General features: G+C 39.4%; 1 protein-coding gene across 7 annotated transcripts in view; it reads left to right on the top strand.

Annotated features, from left to right (window-relative positions):
* SIDT1 (SID1 transmembrane family member 1) overlaps positions 1-24,635 on the top strand; it is a 190,007-nt gene that overhangs the window by 154,687 nt on the left and 10,685 nt on the right. For 4 of the 7 annotated variants that reach the window (XM_072613980.1, XM_072613977.1, XM_072613974.1 and 1 more), the window contains 9 exons: positions 1,584-1,657; positions 5,145-5,268; positions 5,462-5,579; positions 8,211-8,347; positions 11,019-11,127; positions 18,331-18,410; positions 20,369-20,415; positions 22,531-22,636; positions 22,752-22,862. In XM_072613980.1, coding sequence (XP_072470081.1) covers positions 1,584-1,657; positions 5,145-5,268; positions 5,462-5,579; positions 8,211-8,347; positions 11,019-11,127; positions 18,331-18,410; positions 20,369-20,415; positions 22,531-22,636; positions 22,752-22,862 — 906 coding nt within the window. The remainder of the gene's footprint in view (positions 1-1,583; positions 1,658-5,144; positions 5,269-5,461; positions 5,580-8,210; positions 8,348-11,018; positions 11,128-18,330; positions 18,411-20,368; positions 20,416-22,530; positions 22,637-22,751; positions 22,863-24,635) is intronic. The other 3 variants (XM_072613978.1, XM_072613976.1, XR_011968019.1) reach the window with 2 other exon arrangements.

Raw genomic sequence — 24,635 nt, 5'->3', positions numbered from 1 at the left:
TCTCCAGCAATACAGATCATACGACCCACCTGTGCTCTCTCATCTTGCATGACCATTATCCATGACCTCCCCCATTAGGTGGATACAAATGGTCTAGTTCAATTATACTGGGCTAACATGACAAATTCAAGATATGAGCCCCCCTGAAAACTCTAGTTAGCTTTTTTTTTTTTTAGTTAGAGGAGACTTCAGCAGTCTTCCTTGGAATTTAAATGTACCATATAAGAGATCGTTCTTCATTAATTCAACGTAGAATACAAAAGGGAAAGGCCACTGTCTGGTGATGTAAATGGGCAATATGTAAGTTTGTTAGAAACTCAGAAAATACAACATTCCACTGTGTGCTCAGTAGAAGCATAATGCTTATTTTCTCATTAGAGAAAGTTTTCTCATTTTTTTCTCATTAGATAGTACAGCAGATAAAGCACTAGGCCTGGAGTCAGGAAGATCTGAGTTAAAGTCTAGAGTAAGACACATATGAGCTATGAGATCCTACACAGGTCACTTAACCTCTGTCTGCCTGTTTCTTCAACCATAAAATGGAGATAATAATAGACCTTCCACACAGGATCACTGTGAAGATCAAATGAGGTAATTTTGGTAAAGTGCTCAGTCCTTCCTTCCCTCCTTCCCTTCCTTCCTTTCTTGCCTCGTTCCCTCCCTCTGCCCCTTCTTCCTTCTTTCCTACATTCTTTCCTTTTCTTCCCTTCCTTCCTCTCCCCTTTCCTCCCTCCCCCCTCTCTCCTTCCTTCCTTCCATCCTTCCTCCCCTATTGATTTCGCTACCTATCAAAACAATGTAAACTCCTAGATAAAATCAGGGCCTATTTCACATGGACTGCAGAAGTGGGGGTATCACTTAGCCAAACACTTTGTACAGGTGCTGGTTGCTCACAGAGATGATCACAAACTGAAATAGGTTATTGAATATATGCAGAGTGCAATGGAAAGAGCATTGTATTTGGAGGAAGGAGGCCTGAGTTTGAATCCTGGCTCTTTCCCCTTGCTACTTTTATATCTTTGGGCAAGTCACAAACTCTGTCAGCCTCAGTGGACTCATTCTATAAATGACAAAATTGGACTAGATGACCTCTGAGGCCCATTCCAGATCTAAATCTAGTGATGCTGCATTTACTGACCTAGGGGTTTTTATTTCAGCTCAGAGGATAAAGACAGTTCCCTCTTCCAAAACAGAAGAGAAAAGCAGAACATCCCATATTAGCCTTAAAAGCCTGTTGCCAATCTCAATTTTTATCAGCTATTTTTATTATGAAACAATGACAATAATGGTATATTATAGCAGAAGAAAAACTGCTGCTAGTCATGAATTCCTTCTTAAGAAAGTGGGATAAGAGTGAGAACATATAAATAATATTTCCCTTCAATACGAGACTGCAAAATATAATGAGAAATTTGCCTCTGCCCTATAAAACTGTACAGTATAATGATGTCCCCTGCTGTTCCTGGGAGCTGGCACAGCTGTAAATCATTCACCATCAGTCTTTGTAAGGTATACCAGCCGTGCATGGTTCCAGGCTTGACTGAGCACAATTGAATTTCATTTTCTGTTTCTCCATCTTATAGGTTGTGAATGTGACTGGCAATCAGGACATCTGCTACTACAACTTTCTCTGTGCCCACCCCTTGGGGGTCCTTAGGTAAACATGGTTTCCTCTGGGTTGCCAGTGGCATTTTAGGACACTCCTAATTTAATCTCAGTGACTTATAAGTTTCTTAATACTCAGAAGAAGTGTGGAAAATGGTAGAAATAAGGCAAAGGTGGGTGATGGAGAGGGGTTCCAGTATTGAAATAACTGAATTTAGAAGACAGGATCAGAAAGTTCCTTTCATCTCTAGACATTTTGAAACAGTGTTGGCCTAGGAAATGATAATAATAACCTAAGAATAATGTAATCTTTTAAAAACATTAGATAAATGTGGTACAATGGAAAGAAAGATCATTGGCTCTGGCATCAGAGGACCTGGGTTCTGTTAAAGCTAGCTGTGTGTTTTTGGGCAAGTCATTTAACTTCCCTGGGCCTCCACTTCCTTACTTGTAAAATGAAAGGGCTGGTCTACATATCCCTTTTAGCTCCAGTTCTGTGATCCCATTTAGCTATTGAATGACACTCAGATTTCATTGCATGGCCTGCAAGGCCCTCCAAAATCTGTCCCTAAACTGTCTTCCTGCCTTCAGGGAATAACAATGATTTTAGTTGCTGTGGAGAAGTAGAACAAAAGTTTTATGTTCGATCTCCATTCCACCAAAATCTCCACTCAGCTTCTTCAACACTGGGACCTCCAGGTTCTGCATTGTCAGGGAATACAAGAGATCAAAAGCAGAATCCCTAAGGCTTTCTATCAGCTGTCCTGTTCCACTTGTGTATTAGTTTAGTGGCATATTCCAGCTGGGATTCAAAGCATTCCTTGTGTGATGAGCAAGGAATCTCCCCTGAGAAGGCTTCTTATAGTGAGTCTCTTCTATTTGCAATAAAGTCTGCCCTCCATTCACCTAGTGCAAGTATTATCTTCATTTCTAGCAGGCATTAAAAAAATCTTCTCTTTCCAGGACTGTTTTATGCCTTCTCACCATTTCCTCTTCTGCAGTGTCTATGTGTTGGGGGTGGGAAGAGGTGATGACTAGTAACTGACTTGTAGAAATCCCCCTCAACCTTTATCTCTTTAAGCATGCTGGCATGTCTCATTGTTTCAGATAGTTTACATAATACAGGAAATGCTTTGTCTTCCTTCCCACACATCTCAGTACCTGTCATTTCCCCAAATTAGTCACAACATATAATAAAAGTATTTTTCATATTACTCTCACAATAGTCAGTGTAGGGTAGTGGACAGAATACTAGCCTTGAAGTCAAGGAGAGAAATCTCAGTTCTAACACTTATGGTGCAATAGGTAGAGCACTGGGCCTAGAATCTGGAAGACTCATCTTCATGAGTTCAAATCTAGCTTCAGACACTTACTAGCTCTGTGACACTTGAGCAAGTCATTTAACTGTTTGCCTCAGTTTTCTTAATCTGTACAATGAGTCAAAGAAGGAAATGGCAAACCACTCCAGCATCTTTGCCAAGAAACCTCAAATGGGGTCATAATAACTCTGATAATGACTGAAACAACAAAAACCATAGGTGAGCCATAAACTCTCTGAACCTTGGTTTCTTTCATTTATAAAATGGGAATAAGACCTATAGTACCTGTCCACAGAGAGGCTGCTCCTTTAGACTAAGTTGCAAAGAATCGATTCTATCAGGTCACCTTCCCTGGTAGAGGGAATTTCCTCATCTTGGATTTCCTCATACCAATGAAATTCACAGATCCAGTTCTTAACCCTACCTACCTCCCAGGGTTAGTGTGAGGGACATATTAGATAATGTATGTAATATGGTTTGCAAACCCGTAAAAGTGCCATGTAGTTTTATAATAAATACAATAATAGATAGCAATAATTATTACTGGTCAACAAGAACTCCTCCCCCCAAAAAATGTAGTATCCAGAGCCCCTTAACACATGGATCCACCATTATTCTACCTCAGGTTTAAAGTACTCCATGAGTCAGTATCCACTCACAACCACAGATCACAAGCCCCACCTTTTTGTTTCTTTTATTAGACCAACATGAAGACACATTTGTTACACAGCAAAAGACATTGAATCAAATATCATAGCAATGCAAGTGACAAGAAAGTTCTTGTACATACACAGAGAAACACTGTCTCAAAAGTTATCATACCATCAGTAGGGGATGGAATATGCATGGGAGGAAACATGACCATGAAACACACTTGGCCAAGAAACATACCTGGAAGGGCACATACACAGGGAATACACCCGTCCGTTGCTGCTATGGTTCTCTGCTGAGCATCTTTACTGATCCCAACTCCATTGCCTTCTGCTGCCATCTGCTGAATTGTAGCCATCACTCCCCCACTCCTCCACCTTCCCCAACCTTCCCAGCAAGGAGAGGGCTCAGCCAACCTACCAGTCAACAAAAGCCAACAGAAGCCTTCAGGCTTAGACTCTTTTTTGAAGTTCTTTTCTCTTGCTGCCTCATCTCTTTTCCTAAATTTTCATCTAAGCTGTGGTCTGAAATTCCTTTTAATCCCCTGAGTGCCTCACCTGGATTTTCTTGATGTCACTGGGTGTTCCACTTAGCGCAACTGCAAAGGAGGTAGTAGAACTAGGGAGAGCAGATTCTTTTCAACTTTCACCATACTTTTGGTCACCATGTTAATCAACAAAGAAGCAAGACTGGAAGAGGACCATGGGGAGCCAATGAAACTGGACATTTTTGCTTAACCAAGCAAAATTTCTGTCCTCTTTACACAACTTTAGCTCTGTACTCTGTACTCTGTACTCTAGTAATCTACTCTGTAATCTAGCCAAACTGGTCTAATCTTTGATCTCCTGAGCCTACCTTATGTGTGCCCACACGCATGTGTTTGCTCATAACTCTGCTCATAATATCATCCCTCCTTTTGTCATCTGCTGACTTCCTACCTGTGCTTTAAAGCCCAACTCCATGCCGCCTCCAGCATGAAGCCTTCCATTATCCATCCAGTGGTCACAAATTTCATCCTCCAACTTCACAAAGCATGTTGTTTTGAATCTATTCACTCACTTTTATGTAATAATTGCTGTTATAGTTTGGGTTTTATTCCCCACCAGACTGTAAACTCTATGAAAGCATTAAACTTAGCATCTTCCCCAACACTTAGTATACCACCTTAGGTTAGTTAAAAAAATATATTTTCTGAATAACTGAATGAATAAATATTGTCATGATAGCTATACATTGTGATGAACTGGAAACCATGACTGCCCATGTCAGCTGTGATTGGCTAAATCTTTACGATTTCTATAGGTAAAATGAAGACCATTTTAGTACAGTAGAAGCAGTACTAGACTGGGAGTCAAAAGATCTGGGTTCCAGTTTTGGTTCTACTACTAGATAGTAGTCTTTCTGGCCCTCAGTTTCCTCATCTGTAAAATGAGAGGTTTGTACTTGGTGATGCCTTAAGTTCCCATGAAACCATCAAATTCTAGTCAAAGGCTACAGTAGAAAGGGCTGGAGTCATTCATTCATTCTTTGAATTCTTTGTATTTGTATTAACACTTCCTCTCCTCATAGTGCCTTCAACAACATCCTCAGTAACCTTGGTCATGTACTTCTGGGCTTCCTCTTCCTCCTGATAGTCTTGCGTAGGGACATCCTCCACCGAAGATCATTGGAAGCTAAAGACATCTTTGCAATGGTAAAGGGACAATGTTGGGCTGGTTGGGAGGATCAAAGAATCAATTACAGGGAATGGATAAAGAAAGAACATTATATTTTACAGATCCATTACAGTGTGGGGAAAAATGCCATGAATATATGAGTGTAATATTCTAAAGATGTCTCAGTGATTATGAGTATTTTTCTATTTACCACATTTTATCTTCTTTTAGGAATATGGGATTCCCAAACATTTTGGTCTCTTCTACGCTATGGGGATTGCTCTGATGATGGAAGGAGTACTCAGTGCTTGTTACCATGTCTGCCCTAATTACTCCAACTTCCAATTTGGTAATCAGAATTTGTAACAGCTATATGAAATTTAATTATAGGAAGGCTAGCCTAGGACTATGAAAAAGAGCACTAGAGTCACTTTTTAAAAAAATTAATGTCTTTTTTATGGGCTACCTTTTGCTGGAATAATGAAATGAAGTTAATCTATTTAGTCCATCAGTGCATATGTATACATATATATTTAGATATGTATGTGTGTTTATGTGTATGTATACTGCACATCTGTGTATCTGTTCATATATGCATGTGTGTTTGTAATTGTGTGTACATGCATGTCTGAATATGTATGTATACATATGTAATGGTGGAGTAAATGGATTAACTTCATTTGAAATTCCAGCAACATGTAACCCATTAAAGGACACATACACTCACACACAAACATATGTATACATGTGTGTATACATATACACATACATATATAAACCTTAGACAATCTGGAATTAAGGTAGAGATTGCACTGGTTCACATTTGGGAACTTACTCATTCCTTTGCATGACTGATCCCCAAGCGGCATCTTTGTACCAACACTATTTTCCTAGTAATGCTATATGACTGCACATCCTGGAATATCTTGATCTCAGAAGAATGTAAATTGTTGGTGGACCAAAGGGGGATTAAAAGATGCATAGTGGGCATAAGCAGAATATTACTTATGAAGACTTATGTGTGAGAAGTGGCATAAAAAATATTGTCAAAGGCATGTATGACCTGGAACTGAAGTAGACCCTTCTGTGAGAATGAGGGATAACAGATAGGCAGTCTGAGTGCTATATTGGTCAATCCATGAAATATTAAAAGAGTTACACAAAGAACTCTAACACATCATGGTGCCTAGCGCAGAATAGGTGCTTAATAAATGTTGATTGATCAACTGACATTGAGAATATCTTCTATCAAAAGTCACAAACAAGAATTGCATGGTCTGAATAGCTCTGGAGAGGGCTACAGTCTGCATCCGTGGAAGCCATATCCACAAATGAAATCATGGATCTACCAAGAGATTTAATGCCATCTTTTCCCTAGGAACACATGATAAAGGAACAGCTTTCTCCTTTGTAGCTGATTTTCCTAATCTCTACATGCATCCTCTGAGATAATACTGAACAAATACTAATGGTTCTGCTAATTGACTGTTCTGATTGATTAGCATGAATTAAGTGCTAAGATAGAAGCCAGAGTATGAAACAGGAAGTACTTTGAAAGAGTTACCTCAGTGACTCTAAATTTGAAGAACTGTGTGGTGGAAATAGGATTAATAGTCTTGTTCTGTGGCTATGCTCTGGATGTTATGTGGGTAATAGCTTCATGATGGGATTTAAATAAATGCCAAGAAGACTCCTGAACTCAAAAATATCTCCCTCACAGTAACTGAAATTCATTTCACTTTCATATACTGCCTGAAGTTTAACTATTAGATTCGTTCTTATGGATTAATAAAATCCATTTTAAATGCAAATAGGATTCCAAGCTCTAACAGTCATACAGAAAATGCTCCAAATCACTAATAATTAGAGAAGTGCAAATTAAAAGAACTGCAAGGTTCCACCACACACTCATCAAATTGATGACAAAAAAAAGACATATGACAAATGCTGTTGGGAAATAGGTACATTAATACACTATTGGTAGAGCTATGAATTAGTGCAGCCATTCTGGAAAGCAATTTGGAATGATGCCCCAAAAGTTATTAATCTGCACATACCATTTGATGTGAAGTGACTACTAGGTTTATACCCAAAGAAATCAAAAAAAAGAGAAAAAGGGCCCATGTATACAAAAATATTTATAATACCTCTTTTTGGGGTAGCAAAGAATTGGAAACTTAGAGGATGTCCATCAATTGGGGAATGACTGAGCAAGTTATGGAATATGAATGTTATGGAATAGTATTGTGTTGTGAGAAATAAGAGGTTTCTTTGAAAAGAAACCTGAGAAGATTTGTATGAATTGATATAGAGTGAAGTGAGCAGAACCAGGAGCACAATTTATACAATAACAATAATATTGTAAAGACAAATAACTTTGTAAGACTTGAGAACTCTGATCAACACAATGCCCAATCATGATCCCAGAGAACTCATGATGAAACATGCTGCCCACCATGACAGAGAGATAATGGATTCAGAGTACAGAGTTAAATGCATATATATTTTGAACATGGCCAATACAGGAATTTGTTTTTAATAGATTTTTTTTCTTTCTTAATGATGGGTGCAGAAGGAAGAGGATAAATTTTTGTTGACTGAAAAAAATAAATTTTAATTAAAAATATGTGAAAACATACCTGGAAAGAGACAACATTAAATTATTCAAATTTCATTATGAATTAGTTTAACTGAGATATACCTTCTAAAGGAATTGGGAATTTTTTGTTGGACCAGAGAAAAGAGTGAATTACTGTAGAGAAGGAAGTATCATTTGAAATATAAGGGTCTGTCAGGAGAACAGAAGTGGGATGGGGAAGAAAGAACCTCTGATTAGCCAAAGCATAGCATGAAGATACCAGGTAGTGCCCAAGGGGGTATAAGCGAGGGACAACCCAGAGGTAGGAGAGTTATGAAAAAAGAAGTCAGAAGGTAAGTCTCTGTGTGAATTAATACTGTCTGCCTCACTTTGTTTCCCCAGACACATCTTTCATGTACATGATTGCGGGACTCTGCATGCTGAAGCTCTATCAGACCCGCCACCCTGACATCAATGCCAGTGCCTATTCTGCCTATGCATCTTTTGCTGTGGTCATCTGTCTGACTGTCCTTGGAGTGGTATGTCTGTGTTAATCTCATGTTTGAAAAAGGGGGCTCATGATATTATGATAAGAGTGAAATGGTGACCTATACACAGATTGGGAGAACTGGACCAGGATTCTAATTCCAACTGTAATCACAAGATGTATTCCTTCAGTTGAGTCATTTGTCATTCTGGACTTCAGTTTCCTCATGTGTAAAATAAGAGAGTTGCACTACACAGAACATAGATTTAGGGTTGAAAAGGACCTTAGAGATCATCTTGCCCAGCTATCTCTTTTTACAGATGAAGAAATTTAGGCCCAAAGGAGTTAAATGATTTAACCAAGTTCACACCAGAAGAAGGAAACTTTAACTAAATGGAATGACAGCTCATAGGCACTCCTTGGAGAGGGAAAAAGGAGTTAACAGAGTTAGTTGTGTCATTTGTCCAAAGACAACCAAAAAAAATCATTTCATGGGATAATTAGTCATCTTACATTACAATGCTCATGACTGCAGCTTGCATACTAATATCAGTTGCAGAGGATGAACAGGTAAAGAAATTCTGTAACAACTTGTTAAGACCTTCCAAATTATATCAATGTTCACTTTAATACTTCATATCTTCATTGAAATGGTGAGAATAGATGAGAATGGTATGACACATATTTCAGAAAGCATTGATCAGGAAGACGGAACAAGAAAGGTCAAAGACTTGTTAGAATCCTCACATCTCTGTCATGAATACTTTCTTCAAGAAAAATCAGTAGGTGCTAGTTATGGCAGGCACCAAATAACATAACAAAAAATGAAAATGATTATATTTTAACAGACTGGAAAGACTCACTCATTGTTGGTGTGGCAGTCATCCTTAAATCAGCTGTCTTTATATAGCCAAAACACCGTCTTGTTAGAGAAAATATCAGAATTAGTATAACACGAGAGGAAATAATAATAATGAAAAGATATTACATGCAATTGAAACAATTCCAATCTGACCTATTTAAACAAATAATTGATACCAGAAATGGATAATGGATTGATGTCAATTAAAATGATTTTATACAGAAGTTTAACTGATATAAATCAGTTGCCATAACAACATAAATCAAAACAGTTTAAAAATCAGCTTGGTCTGCAAAGATTTGACTTATTTGCCAAGAAGAGAGATGGTGGCCAAAAGCAACACTGGTTTAGAATACAAACTTGTTTGCAAATCTTATAAAGAAGGATGATGGAAGTTTATTAGCAAGAAAAGTAGTAGAGAGTAAAATCAATTAAAAGAAAGCTTGGCAAGAGATACAAGTAAGCAATATCATATTAAGGACATTTAAGGATGAAAAGAGAAGGAAGACAACAACAAAAAAAGAGAAATGAAAAATGATACAAAGGTTTCATGATAAACTGTTTTCACCATCAAGTAGAACAACTCTAGTTGGATTTTAACATCATATTACAAGTGAAGTAGAAATGGCACTAAAGATAACAATCTGGAGAAAGAAGACAAATTTAAGACAATGTATAAATAGAAGAGATCCATGCTAGAGGTGACACAATTTTGAGGGCATTAAGGGAATAATTCATAAAATATATGAAAGTTGTTGTTGTCAACCACACTATGAAATGATACCAAAGGGGTGGGAAATTTTTCACATTAATACCCACAAAAAAGATAGCCAACGAACATTAACAACTATTGATCTCTGTACCCATTTCCCTAGCTACACAAAATATTAATGAGACTCATCTCCATACCACATCAAGAACATCCTTTTTGGTTTATGATTTTATTTTGAAAAGCTTTGATTTAGAACAATATAAAAATATGTCATCAGGAAGCTCTGTGATAGAAAAAGAATATGATTTGGTCATATTGTAACAGCAAGATATGACAGGTAGACAACTTGAGGTTTACACTAATATCTTCATGATGTTAGAAGAAAGCTTTTAGCGCATTGGAGGAATGCCATGTAACAGACTTATGGGAGCATGTGTACAAGACTCACAAAAGATGGAGAAGTTTAGATGGGGTTTAATTTGCATCATTGTAGGGAATACTGAAATTGATGAAATCAGATATCTCTTCAATTTTGGAGTCATTGTATAGCAGCCCTGATTATACTAACTTTTTTCAGCTCATTTAAACACCAGCCCAATTTTTTCTGAATTCCTCATGTTTGCATTTTCTTATTGTACCACAGTGAGGCAGCTGGGTGGTGCAGTGAATAGAGCACTGGACTTGGAATCAAAAAGACTCATCTTCATGAGTTCAAATCGAGTCTCAGATGCTTACAAGTTGTACGACTCTAGGCAAGTCACTAACTCTGTTTGCCTCTGTTCCTCATCTGTAAAATAAATTTGAGAAGGAAATGACAAACCTCTCCAGAATCTTTGCCAGGAAAACCCCGAAATGAGGTCATAAAGAATCAGATATGGTTGAAATGACTCAACAACAACATGGTACCATTGCATTCAAATATCATATTTTATTTAGCATTTCTTAATTAATAGGAACCTACATTGATTTCAGTTATTTACTATCACAAAAAGTGTCACTAGAAATATTTTATTATATATGGGTCTTGTTTTTCCTTTCTGACCTCTTTGGAGTCTAATAGTGGCACATCTCACTGGGTCAAAGAGTTTTTTATTGGTTTCTTTGGGAAAAAGAAATTCAGATAGAGGTCACCTTCTTTTTCATTTACAGTTGTTTGGAAAAAACGATGTGTGGTTCTGGGTTATCTTCTCTGTGATCCACATCCTGGCATCCCTTGCACTCAGCACACAAATCTACTATATGGGTCGCTTCAAAATAGGTAAGTCACTTCTCTTTTTCCTAAAGAAATTAATGTTTCCATTTACCTGATACCTCACTCATTTATATCAAGTGAAAGTATAATTGAAACTAAGGAACTAACCCTGTGTTGTAATATGATAGCTTATATTCTCTTTAAGACTTTGGACATCAAGATGGCGGGTCTTTTGTCACACGTGAACATTTGTTTATATTTCACAAGTGTATTTGAATTTTATCAGTTTTTCTTTAAACCAGTGTCCTCCCAATCTTTTTGGTGGTATATCCCTTTTAGTGAAAAAATTTTTGAGCATTCCCTCTCAATGTGTATATATATGCACATAAACCCATATGTACATATATGTATTTGCCTAGATGTGTATATTTTACTTATTCATACTCTACATACATTATATACAAATACTACTCTACTAATAATTATGTACATTTGAAGGTCTGGTTCTAAGTTCAGTTTATTTTTATATATGGTTTTGATGGTTGTCATAGTTTAAAAAGGGATCTCATAAGAAGAATAGATCCCAAGAAATCACGATTAATTTTTCAATCCATCCACCAATTATGTACAAGTCTTTATTGAAGCTCAGCTAGGAAATGTCCATTTTTCTAGTTTGTTCTTTCAACTAACAGAATTTTTTTTATATTTTTATCAAGTGGGTTCAAAATCCACTGAAACTCTTCATTTGGAAAAAAGAAGTTTAAGCATTTTAGAAAATGCTGTTTCTTAAGTGTGCTGATGTGAGAGCTTTTATTTGTGGCACACTTACATAATTCTCAGCAACCTAGAGAGAAGATCAAGGATCCAGGAGTCTGGGGTGCTCATTCGTGTCAGAGGCTACAGAGAGGTCAAGAGAAATGAGGAAAAGACCTTCATATTTAGCAATTAAGAAATCACTGGTAACTTTGAAGTGAGCAGTCTCTGTTGAGTGAGGAGGCAAGGAGAAGGAGGAGTACAAGAACCCAAAATAATGGAAGGATAAGTATAGAAGCATAGATAGAAGCATAGAAGTTCAGAGGAGAGGTGAGTTTGGAAAAGAAGGTACTATAATAAGGTCTGAGATATAGACAAAAGCCCACTTATGTCTGTTTATCTTGGGTGGTTCACTTTTTCCCACCAAAAATAAGAAGGCTAGATGAAGTGGGGCACTTCCTATCTGCCTGAAGGCAAATCCTGCCTAACCTATAGATGCCCACTGTAGCCATGAGGTGAAATGAAGGGCAGGTGGGCATGTTGTAAGGATTTTCCCAGCAATATCTGCACACTTGCTTTGGGTACCTAGATGTTGGTTCACACTGAGAGGCCAATGTCAGCGCTGAGAGGAAAGGAGGTTTGGAATTCACACCGCCATGGAGGCTAACTTTAGACAGTAAGGAAGAATTGCACAGTAAAGGATAAACTTGCATTGGAGATAAGCCCCACTTATGGCTTGCACCCTACTCTGGTAATTTATGCCATGGAGTCATGCCATTACCCACTGTAGGTTCACAGCTCTCTCTTTGCAGAACACTGCTTTAAATCCCTGGAAGCCAGGCTTAGGAAACAATATTTGTGTCAGTGAGGTCTGATCCAGATGGAAACCTCTATTCAGCCAAATAAATCAGTTGCTAAACTAGGTAATTTTATCCCTAGCCAGTATGTAGCCTTTAATTTTCATATCCATTGCACCTACAAAACTGTCCCTCAGAGGCTGGTGCTGTCTTTGGAGGTACTTGGTACACAGTCAACCTGTTTGCTGGGGGATAAACCCAGACCCTTTATGCAGGGAGATGATCTATTTCCCAATTCTTACCTCTAAGACATTTTGGTATGTGACAGGCACTTTTATCTCATGTGTATGCCTGTAGAAGGGAATTCCCGCACCCTTTAAAATAGAGTAGGATTGAGCTATTTGTATCAGGAGCACACTCTATTTGGCCAAATATTCATTTTTATTGTCATGGGGTTTTTCCAGATGGATAAAGATAGGAAAAAGTGGAAAAAAGGAAATTCTGAGTGTTTTGTAGCATTGACTTCATCTGAATTCATTCCAAGGCCAAGATGCTGATTGAGTCATAGATGCTCGGGCAAATCTAGCCTTATTTTATGACTTATTTAAATTTACTTTCAGTTCAAATGCTCCTTCCCTTGAAAACCTTTTGGGTAGGTACTCAGAATGCGAAAAAGCAGAGCACAAGAAGAGAGAAAACAATAGGCTGGAAGTTTTTTCAATGGGACGTGAAGATGTGTGCCTTTCCACAGACAGCACTACTCGCATTCTTTATTCACTCCCAATGCATTGCACTGACAATAGACTGCAAGGTCCACTCGTGAGAACACGTGGATTGCGTCATTTGATTTTATATAAGTGGGAGAACAGAAAGATCAGTTTTTATTCAATCCAAGGGAATAATGAACTCTGACTGTTTTGTGTAGTCACATGTGTCAACCTGGACAGGCTCTTACAAACTATTTCTTTCTTCCCTCCACTGCTTGCCCTGATTCAGATGTGTCTGACACAGGTAATGATAAGCTGTTCTCTTTTCTTGGGGTTCTTAGAAAATGTTTGTAATAAAAGTGCCCCTGATTTTTCCCTTAGCGACGTTTTCAAATGCACTTTTTGGGTGGATTTGGTAGGGAAGAGTATCTGCCTGGTGCACTTCAGACAGACAGACAGAGAAAAAGAAAGAGGGAGAGAGAAAGAGAGAGAGAGAAAGGAAGAAAGGAAGGAAGGAAGGAAAGAAGGAAGGAAGGAAGGAAGGAAGGAAGGAAGGAAGGAAGGAAGGAAGGAAGGAAGGAAGGAAGGAAGGAAGGAAGGAAGTGAGAAGAAACAGAGAGACAGACTACAGTTTCTGTTACTAAAAGGACAGTAATGGGCCTGAGGTCTTGAAGGCTGCAGTCTGTACCACTTCTGTGTTGGTTTTTGCTATTCTTGTTTTCATTCCAAAGGTCACTTTTATAGGATCATAGATTTAGAGGTGGAAGAAACCTTGCAAATCATCTAGCCCAACCTTATCATTTTATAGATAAGGAAACAGAAATCTAGAGGGGAAATATCACTTATCCAAATCCAAATCCCAAATGCAGCATTCTTTCCATCTCATCAGTGCTAATCTAACTGGAATTTGACCCAAGTCTGATGCATTTGGCACGCCACTGCTTAAATGGAGCTCTGGATCAGTGCTGAATGCTGAGGTGAGACTGTCTCCTAAATATTGCTGGTCTAGGGATATGATTTTGGTTCAAAACAAAAAGCAGCTAACCTGGACATTCTTAAGGAGTGAGAATTATACCTACCAGCTTGGCTTCTTTCCTCCACCAAATTCAGATCTAGCTAATAAAAAGTAAAGTCATTTATCTAAACAGACAGCAAACAAAAAAAATGGAAAAGTCTTCAGATTAGAATATAACAAAAAATAAAATAAATAGGAGTGAATGAACTTTTTGCTGAGAGCAAGATGAGATCTCCGCTCAAAGCAAGAGATAGGCCCCAGTCTTACCCAGTCTCTCAAGAAGCGAGCTAGAAAGCAGACATGTGAAGACCCTCGCTACCCCTACTGCTGACAGCTCTCAAAGTCTTTGAACCTCTCTCCATATATCTGGGGTCAGTCCCAAAGAGAATCTGTTACCATAAATGTCCTCTCAAAGAAAGAATGTCTCTTTTCCATAAAGCTCTTGCACAGCTCTCCCCACAGACAGACTTCAATCAGCATTCTCTTTACCAAGCCCATCACACCTAAGCTGCAGCATGAAGGCTTGGGTGAAAGCCTGGTACTCTAATGTTTGACATTATAGTCAGCCAATTGTTGGCAGTGTCTACAGCAAGGCCATTCCTGAGTTGTGGGGGAGTGTTTTTTTTTTAAACCCTCCTTGGCAAGCTCAATTTCCAACCCCCTTCCGATCGGAGTCTCCTGTTTTAGCTATTTGGCCCCTGGAGCAGCTCAGGTCTCAACATGATGGCCCTGGTCCATAGAATGCCAATAAAATGGCTGCAAATGAAAAAATAAGGTGATTTCAGTCAGCTGTGGGGAAACAACACCAAGGAACCAAACTTAGCATTTGAATGCAATCTCTGGCCAAAACAGTTTAGTCACCAAATTGCCTAACTTTCTAACAGAACAGTTTTTCTGGACAAATGGTTCTATTCCCATCCTGCCTCGTATTTAATACTTTCTCTAGCTCAGTAAGGGCAGCTACGTGACACAGTAGAGGCAGCGGTGGGCCTGGAGTCAGGAAGATTCATTTTCCTGAGTTCGAATCTGACCACAAACACTTACTGTGTGACCCGGGCAAGTCACTTAACCCTGTTTGTCTCAGTTTTCTCACCTGTAAAATGAACTGGAGAAGAAAATGGCAAACCATTCCAATGTCTTTGCCAAGAAAACCCCAAATGGCATCACGAAGAGTCTGACATGACTGAAAACAAAAACTAGCTCAGTAAAGACTAATAACGCAGAAGGTAAAAATGTATGTCTTCTGAGTTAAAGTTGTTGAAATGCTTGTCATTTAGACCCAACCTTCTTTCCCTTGATTTTTTAAAATTGTTTAAAAAGCTGTAGGAAGCCAATAAGGCTTCTGTGTATAACTTTACTTACATGCCTCCTTGTTTCTACATTTTACTTAAATTCCCTCTGCCTTGTGAGAGTTTTTGGATGTTCTTAATATTATTACTAATGATAGTGAAAATAATAATAACTGGCACTCATATGGCACGTTAGGGTTACAAAGGCATGCTTTTCATACACTACCTCAGTAGGTTATCCTGGGAAAAGTAGTACGTAAAGAGTGATCCCACTTTACAGGCAAGACAACTTCTAATTCAGTCCGATAACCATTATTAAAACGTTGGGGATTGTCAGGTATTGAGGATACAAAGACAAAAATAAAATATTCACCCTCCCTTAAAGAGCTTACATTTGTCTGGGAGAACCTCACATTATTAAATTCAAACTGTAGCCCAGAATTCACTTTTGCAGACTATCTCAAAGGGTCATTATCTTTCTTTGACTCATTTCTCCCACTTGGAGTTACTCCAGAAAAATCTCTCATAGACAGCTTACCGTTTTGTTTGGTTTTTTTTAAGACAATCAGGGTTCAGTGACTTGCCTAGTATCACACAGCTGGTAAGAATCTGAGGACAAGATTTGAACTCAGGTCCTCATGACTCCAGCGCTGGTGTTCTATCCACTATGCCACTGAGGGTACCTTGTATAGCTTACGTTTGGTTGGCTTTCCCAAATGTAAATAGCAAACTCATACAGGCACTCAAGGTGCCTTTATTTCACCCAAGAGAAAATTCAGGGAAAAAAGGCAGGAAGGAAGGAGGGAGGGAGGGAAGGAAGGAAGGAAGGAGGGAGGGAAGGAAGGAAGGAAGGAAGGAAGGAAGGAAGGAAGGAAGGAAGGAAGGAAGGAAGGAAGGAAGGAAGGAAGGAAGGAAGGTGGGAAGGAGGGAGGGAGGGAAGGAAGGAGAAAGAGAGAAACAAAGAAAGACTCAGAGCCCACAAACAGTTGCTGAATGCACATAAGTCACTCACCACATCAGCACCCCAGGAGGTCACCTGCCACAGTCACCAATAACCACCTTACTCTGATTTGCCACACCTTAGGAATGCTCTCAGGACAGCTCTTTGATATTCCAGTGAATCCTTCTTCCCCACAGAGTCCTACACAACCCCATGGGCTAGATACTTCGTGGAAGACAGTGGGGTACGCAAGCAATCCCTTTCTCACTGGACCTGCAGTTTCTGAGTAACCCACGGTCATGGGGGTGGTAGTGAGGTCCAGACCCACTGTTATCCACCACCTCATAGTTTTAGTCTTCCACTGCAAAGGTTACTTAGAGATCCCCTTCCTCCTTTAAGAAACATGCTGCTGTGAAAGTCTTCCTCTGGAAGGCCTGTGCCCAAGCTCTCCAATTCGAGGATACCTGGGAGGTCCCCCACAAGGCTGGGACTCCCTGTCAGAACAAATGGGTACATACAAATTCCCATGTTTCCTTTCAAGTTTTCCCTCTTTTTATCTTTTCCTTCCACATCTGACTTTACCTTTCTTTGCCTTTAATCCTGTTTTCTTTTAACCTCAAGCATGAGGTACAAGGGGAAGAACACTGGAATTGAAGTCAGAGGGCCTGGGTTCAAATTCTAGCCTCTTTTATTCGCTGTGTGTGCTCTCTGGGTCTCAGTTTCTTCCTCCGCAAAATGAAATTAGACAAGATAACCTCATAGGTCTCATCAAGCTCTAAGTCTGTTGTTCAGTCATTTCAATTATGTCTGATTCTTCAGGACCCAATTTGGGATTCTCTTGGCAAAGATTCTGCAGCTGTTTGCCATTTCCTTCTCCAGGTTCTTTTGTAGATGAGGAAGCTGAGGCAAACAGGGTTAAGTGATTTGCCCAGGGTCACACAGCTAGTAATGTCTGAGGCCAGATTTGAACTCATTAAGATGTACTGACTTCAGGCCTGGCACTCTATCCACTGTACCACCTAGCTGCCCATCTTAGTCTATGATCCTATAAAATTTCTATTTTAAACCAAAACCAGTTGACTAGTAAGTTTAGGCTTTTTCTACATGATCTGTAGAATTTCCTACACTTATATAAGTAAACTTTTACCAAGAACAATGTCCACTATAAGAAAGACAGGTTAAAAATATCTCCTCCCCCAACTAGGGGGAAAGGACTTTTTTTAAAATCAGATTGGCATGAGGACGAAGTCAGATTTATGGATTAAGGGAGAAGGTGCCCTATTCCCTCCCAGCAAATAAAAAACCACCAGCTAAAATAAACTAAAAATTATGTGGAGTCAGCATAAAAGAAACATCTATACAAGATCATCTTGTGCCTTGGCTACCTCTGTCTGCAAGTGTTGTCAATAGAGTAAGTTCCTCTCTCTTCTGTTTGTTCTTTAATATTTATATTACATATACACTATAAGATGCCCTGATTTGTCTTGCTGCGGGGGTGGCCTTGGTCTGTGCTGTGCCAGCTCAGTGACTAGATAGTTTATTTTAACCAAACTCTGTCAAATCCTTACTATGGGCATGGTACTGTTCCAGATATTCTATAAGGAAGATGCCATGTTTTCCTCACAAAACATAATCTTAAAAAATCCCTGTGCCTGTGCCTGGTAGAAAGGTTCCCCACCATCACACTTTGCCCCTAGGGGTCATAACTCATTGCCTGAGTCAGTGCTACTTTTGGATGATGACTCTTTACATGTCCTCTTATCATTAGCAGATTTGGGAATTTTCCGCCGGATTGCAATGGTATTCTACACTGACTGTTTCCACCAGTGTAGCCGACCACTGTACATGGTAGGTGCAGTCTTCATGTCCCCTGAACATTGGCCAGCAAGTACAGCCTCAGTCACTGGGAGGGGAGGGAGCAGGGGAGGTCCCTGTAGTCATAAAAGTTTTCTGCTGTTGTACGGGTTGAGAGGACCCAGGGCAGCTGAGGGAAGTCCCGTCCACTGTGGAACTGAGCAAGAGTCACTCCTATTCCTTCCAGGTTTTCTCTCATGCTTTGTTGTTGTTGTTGTTTTAACAAGTCAAGCCTAGGCCACAAGCATTTATTAAGCTCTTCCCATGTGCCAAGGACTATGCTATACCAAGAAAGGCTAAAAGAGGCCCCTCCTTCAAGGAGCTCACTATCTATTGTTGATATCAGTTCAGGATCTGATGGATGTCCCAGGACTCGTGCACAGGATTTTTAGGATCAAACAGAGGACACAAGCAGAGGGAATTGAAGCTGGTGTTTGCTTTTTAAGGGAGGAATAAGGAAAAGAACATTGGAGGGAATCATAGACATTTTGAGATTTGGTTCATTTATGATTTATGCCCTGCCTGCTTCCAGGAAGCATCTGAGGTGACCCACAAAGTTCACAGACCTTCACATTTTGGTGTAAGGAAAATCCCTGGCTTTCGAGCATAACAGAAAAAACTCACATAAAAATGAAAAGCATTTCCTTTAGATGAAGACAGGGGCCCCCAGTGGGGTGTGGGGATGGGTCTTGCTGGAAAGGAAGAGTCACTTCTCCAAGTCAGAAATGGGTGACTGTAAAGATCATCATCTCTTGTATTTGTATCATGCTTTACAGCTTATAGAAGCCTTGGGTCCAAGATGATCCAGTGACCAGTCAGAGTTTAAAGAAATGACCTTCAGTAGAAAGATGAAGGATTACAAATGCTGAATGTTTTGTACACTATCAGCCGTAGTCATTAGGTCCATTGGGTTCACTTCCATTTTTCTGTTTTAAGGGAGGGTTCATTTGGCAGGAGTTGGAGCAGTGATATTTAGAAAGGACTGTGGTATAAAAGCAAAAAGTATCAAGAAAATTTACCTTTTAATAAGTATCCAGAGGGTCATGAGACTCTCACTCACCCTCCCTTCCCCCCACACACAATAAGCTAAACTAGAGGAAGGAAAAATGTCTAAGCAAATTTGCTCAGACCACAAGATGCTGCGAGGACTTGGAGCCAATGTCCAAAATACAAAGGATTGAAAGGGCCTCCATGAAATTACAGTACTGTTGAGTGTATTCTGGAGGATATGGAGCTCTCTAGAGAGGCAGCATGTAATAGTGGATAGAGAATTGGCCTTGGCTCGAGTCCTTCCTTTATTGGCTGGGTGATGATCCACTAAGTCAACTAACCTCTCAGACACCTTTTTGATACTCTATTTCTAAAACACTTACAGAGTGCATGGCACATAGTAGGCACTATATAAATACTTACTCCCTTCTCCAGTTTTCACTGGTAGATGAACCCTTCTCCAGGAGTTCCCTCTGGCAATGAAATCACAGGTTCAGACCAAAGAAACATTATTAAATACTTCAGCTGTATTCTGAGAGCCATTTAATAAGATCCCAGGAAAGTCTTCATGCTATATAATATACTGTTCCATAATAGTGATGACAGCTGGAGACTTTTGTACTATTTTAGATTCCTGTCACCTATCACACAATACCAAGGAAGCTTCTGAGGGCCAGCCCAGCTATCTCCTTGGCCACTTCTTGAGTTTTGTTTCTCGACCCTACATTCATCTTCCTCACATACTCTGAGACCCTGATGTGGATCATCTCTGGTCTGGCAGAGGCTATCAAACTAAATCTTCCCCAGTGTTAGGAATGTTGAGAATCTTGGGAAGAATGTGCTTTCATGTTTAGTGTTTATGACCCAGAGATACTATTTGTACAACTTTATCTTCCCCACTATAAGCAGGTCAGAAAACAGAATGAAAGTGAACTGATATGATGTCCTTTTCCACTCTCCAGGACAGAATGGTGCTGCTCATTGTGGGGAATCTTGTTAACTGGTCCTTGTAAGTAGTCTGAGAGCACCGTGGTTTTCTTATCACTGATTGTGGTGACATTAAGGTTTATGGATAGAACTATTTGGACTCTGACTCTATTAAAGAAACTGAAATTAAGCAGGAAAGGACAGGTCTATGCTGGCTTGGTGGAGGATGAACTGAGTATGCTGGCATGCCCAGCCCATGCTCTTATCGATGCTTACATTCTAGAAACAAAGGGAAAATACTTCAAAGAGCACTGATTTTGCTGATGTAGGTATTTTTTCCACCTCTCATCATTCTATGTTATCATAAATTGCTTTTGCCAAAGAATATATTGCCTAATGGCCAAGCTTTTAGTGATAAGTTGCTGACCTCAGCTGAGGCTAAGTAACTGAACTAATACTGAAAATCTTTACAGCTTGATAGACTGTGTCAACATGCAAATGAAATAACTTTCATGAATGCACAGCCACCTCCATGCTACAGCAAAGCATTACAATAGGACTTTAGTTGGCTTGCCTCTACATCAGTACCTGTTATTGCTTGATTCTTAACATGCTGTCCGATCTCTATGGCAAGTCTTAATAGGTGATAGCCCTATTCAATGTGGCTTTAAAAATCTTTAGCAGCCATATTCTAAAAGGCCATATGATAGGCATATTATTCCATGAATTCTGCTGCTCTCTTTCTATATCTGTGTCTCTCTCTCTGTGTATACATTTCTCTATATCTTTGTGGATCTCATTTTCAATATTTGAAAGGCTCATCTCTGTTTTTCCTTCTTTGCCTCTGTCTTTCCCATTCCATCTATGGTTATCTATGGTCTTTCTCTGTCTCTTCTTTTTGCACTCTTTTCTCTCCTCCTCACTCTGTCTTTTCTTTTGGTTGAGTTCTGTGTTCCTTGTTCTTAATTTAAAATCAAATGAGTAGAAAGGATTTTTTAAAATTCTCTCTGAAAAGAAAAGGAAAAAAGATTCTTAAATTAACTTGCTATTTGTGTTATGAAACTAACTGGATTTATTCCCTATGAAATAAAGGCAGTATGGTGTTGTGAATAGAGAGCTGGTCTTGAAACCAGTATGTGAGTTTAAATCTGAGAACCTGAGCAATCCACTTAACTTGTTGGCAGTCTAGGTAACTTTCCAAGACTACGTATTGTAGAGAAGGTGCTGACCTCCACTGACAGGGCTACCAATAAAATCACACCTTATTCCTAATTCCCTATTCCTAGACTACAGTGACCCATGCAAGGGTATGGGAAAAACCATAATCCAGTCATTGAGAGCTTCTCTGGCAACTTAAAAGGGGTCTTGGAATCAGATGATCTGGATTCAAATTGTGCACTTAAAACCTGTGCAACCTTAAGCAAGTCACTTAACTTCCTTGGATTTCAGTGATCTTAGCTGTAAAATGAGTCTTAAAAGTCTCTAAGGTCCTGTGAACTGGATTCCTATTTAGGAGATATATGTTTTTGGAGGAACCTTTTCATAATACCACCACCTAGAGATTACCTCAGGCACAAAGTTGCTGATCCAGATGGTCCTTATCCCATTGGTTTCTGATGTCTTAGATACCTAAGACATAATTCTCTAAGGATAATTGTCTTCCCTTGACTTCTTTGTATTACTGTCTATTAATCAATCATTTCAAGATAAGGTTACCCACAGTAATTGTTATTAAGAGGGTTTATCTCTGAGAATACACCATTTTCTTGGGAATGGGGGAGAATGTGATTTCTCCAGTGACCTGTTTCTTATTAATATGTACCAATGAAGGGCCATAACCCTACAATCTCTTGCTTCTTCCCATCTTTCCTGCTACTAATATAAATATATCAAAGTTGTGAGAGGGGTGAGCCAGGGAGAAGCCTCAGTCTTCTTCTGACTAGACAAACCAGGTGATTCTTCTCATTGAACCAAAGTAGATGATAATGGTTAGAGATGGGAGACTTATCAAACACTATGGTCAGTACCTGGTAAATACATTGTCAGGGTGGGTACTTCTTCTCGCAGAGGTAATCTTCCCCTGAAAATCATACTGGATGAAGTTGTCATGAACCTTGAAATTGTGTTATCATAAATCTACTTTCCAGGGTCTAAAAATTTTAAGCCAACCTTGTCTTCTCCCCCTTGCATCCTTTAGTGCCCTCTTTGGACTGGTGTATCGACCCAGGGACTTTGCTTCCTATATGCTGGGGATTTTTATCTGTAACCTGCTGCTATACCTGGCCTTTTATATCATCATGAAGGTAAGGGCTTCTGGGGGGGAGGGGGGGAGGTGGGCAGGGTAGGTATCCAGCCTTCCAGGCAGAAGCTAGACTGATACATGCCCCCTAACCCCTTCCCTCACTTCTCTCATCACAGCTCCGCAGCTCTGAGAAGGTCCTCCCCATTCCACTGTTTTGTATCGTTGCCACGGCTGTGGTGTGGGCAGCAGCCCTTTACTTTTTCTTCCAGAATCTTAGCAGCTGGGAGGTAAGAGAACATCTTCCTTTACAAGGAGTCATTCTCTCTCCATCCTTATGATTAGTTCTGTTTAATCCTGGTTTCTGTACTTTGTGTGTAAGCTGCAAAGGGGAAAATTTAGGCTTAATCTTAGGGAAAACTTCCTAACAATTTGAGCTGTCCATAAGCTGAACGGGCTGCTTCAGGACATAGTGAGGCTCCCCTCATTGGAAGCCTTGAAGCAGAGACTGGATAACCACTTGTCAAATGTATTGCAATGGGAATTCCTTTTTAGATATGCATTGGGAGAAATGAATGCTGGTATCCCTTACATCCCTACAGGTCTGTGACTCAAGGGTCTTGTTTTTTTGCCCTTTTTTATATTCTCCTATTTTGTTTTGTGTACTTGTTGCTACATACATTTGTCTCTGAAATTTTCAGGGAGAAAGTTCCTTTTGAACCAGAGCTGTTTCATTCATATAATAACACCTTGCTGCATAGAGTGCTTCATGTGAATCATCAGCTTTTACTCCTCACAATGTTCGTTCAACAGTTATGCAACACCTACTATGCGTAATATATTGCTTGTAGTTTGGGAGAGATACAGAGATCATACCTTACAATATGCGTGTGCATACGTGTGTGTGTGCGCGCATGCATGCTGGGAAAGAAGGAGGATAAGAATGCCACACAAATAGTGACATCCCCAAAATAGGCTACAATAAGTGTGTGAGGGAGGTACAAAACACTGTGAGTCCAGACAAGGGAGAATCACTGTGGGTTGGAAGCCTCTGCAGAAGTAGTTGAGCAGAGCTTGGAAGAATGGGCAGGATTTCCACAAATGGTAATGGGAGGAACTACATTCCAGGCACAGAGAACAGCATGAGCAAAGGCCCAGAGCAAAGAAAGTCCAGGACATGTTTGAGGGAGGGAAAGTAGTCTGAAGCAAAAAAATTGTGAGAAGAAGTGATAGAAAATAAGCCTAGAAAGTTATCTCAAGCCAGACTGTGGCAAAATAAGGACTTCAATCTGTATTATCAGAGTATAGGGACCTACTTAAATATTTTGAGAGTGACATGACCAGAGATGGATTGGAAGAAAGAGAAACTGAAGACAATATTAAAGACCATATTAAACCTACTGAAATAATTCAGGGGAAAGATAGCAAGTGTGGAAATGGTAATGGTAAAGCAATGAGGGATATGACAAAGATTATAGAAGTAGAATAATAACAGTAATTGTAGCTAACGTGTATATGCCACTTTAAGGTTTACAAAGTTCTCTACATAGCCATAGCAATAGATATCACCTCATTTGATCGTCACAACAACCTTATAAAGTAGGCTCTATTATTATGTCCATTTTATAGATGAAGAAATTAAGGATCAAAGAGGTTAATGACTCGCCCAGGATCACATAGCTAGTAATTATGAGGCAGATTTGAACTCTGCTTTTCAGATTCTAAGTCCAGAATTTCATCTAATATACTAGAGGTGTCAAACATGTTGCCCATGTGGCCCATGAGACAGTTCTAAGTATAGCTAAACCCAATGAAAACATAATTGGGATAACCCAACCTCAGAAAAGGAAATAGATCTAATTATAAAGGGACTACCAAAGGGAGGAAAACATCCTGGTCTCAATGGAGTCTGCTAAAAGAGAAATCTATCAAACTTTTAGAAAACAGTGTCATATTTAAAAATTATTCTCCAAAATTGAGAAAGCATCCAACCAGAATCCTTTTATTAGACAAATAAAGTCCTAATACCTAAACCAGGAAAATATGACACAAAAAAAAAGAAA

Source organism: Notamacropus eugenii, chromosome 5 (assembly GCF_028372415.1).
Source record: "Notamacropus eugenii isolate mMacEug1 chromosome 5, mMacEug1.pri_v2, whole genome shotgun sequence".
NCBI lineage: Eukaryota > Metazoa > Chordata > Mammalia > Diprotodontia > Macropodidae > Notamacropus > Notamacropus eugenii.
The sequence above is the reverse complement of the archived record's forward strand: the minus strand, read 5'-3'. Positions and strand labels throughout refer to the sequence as shown.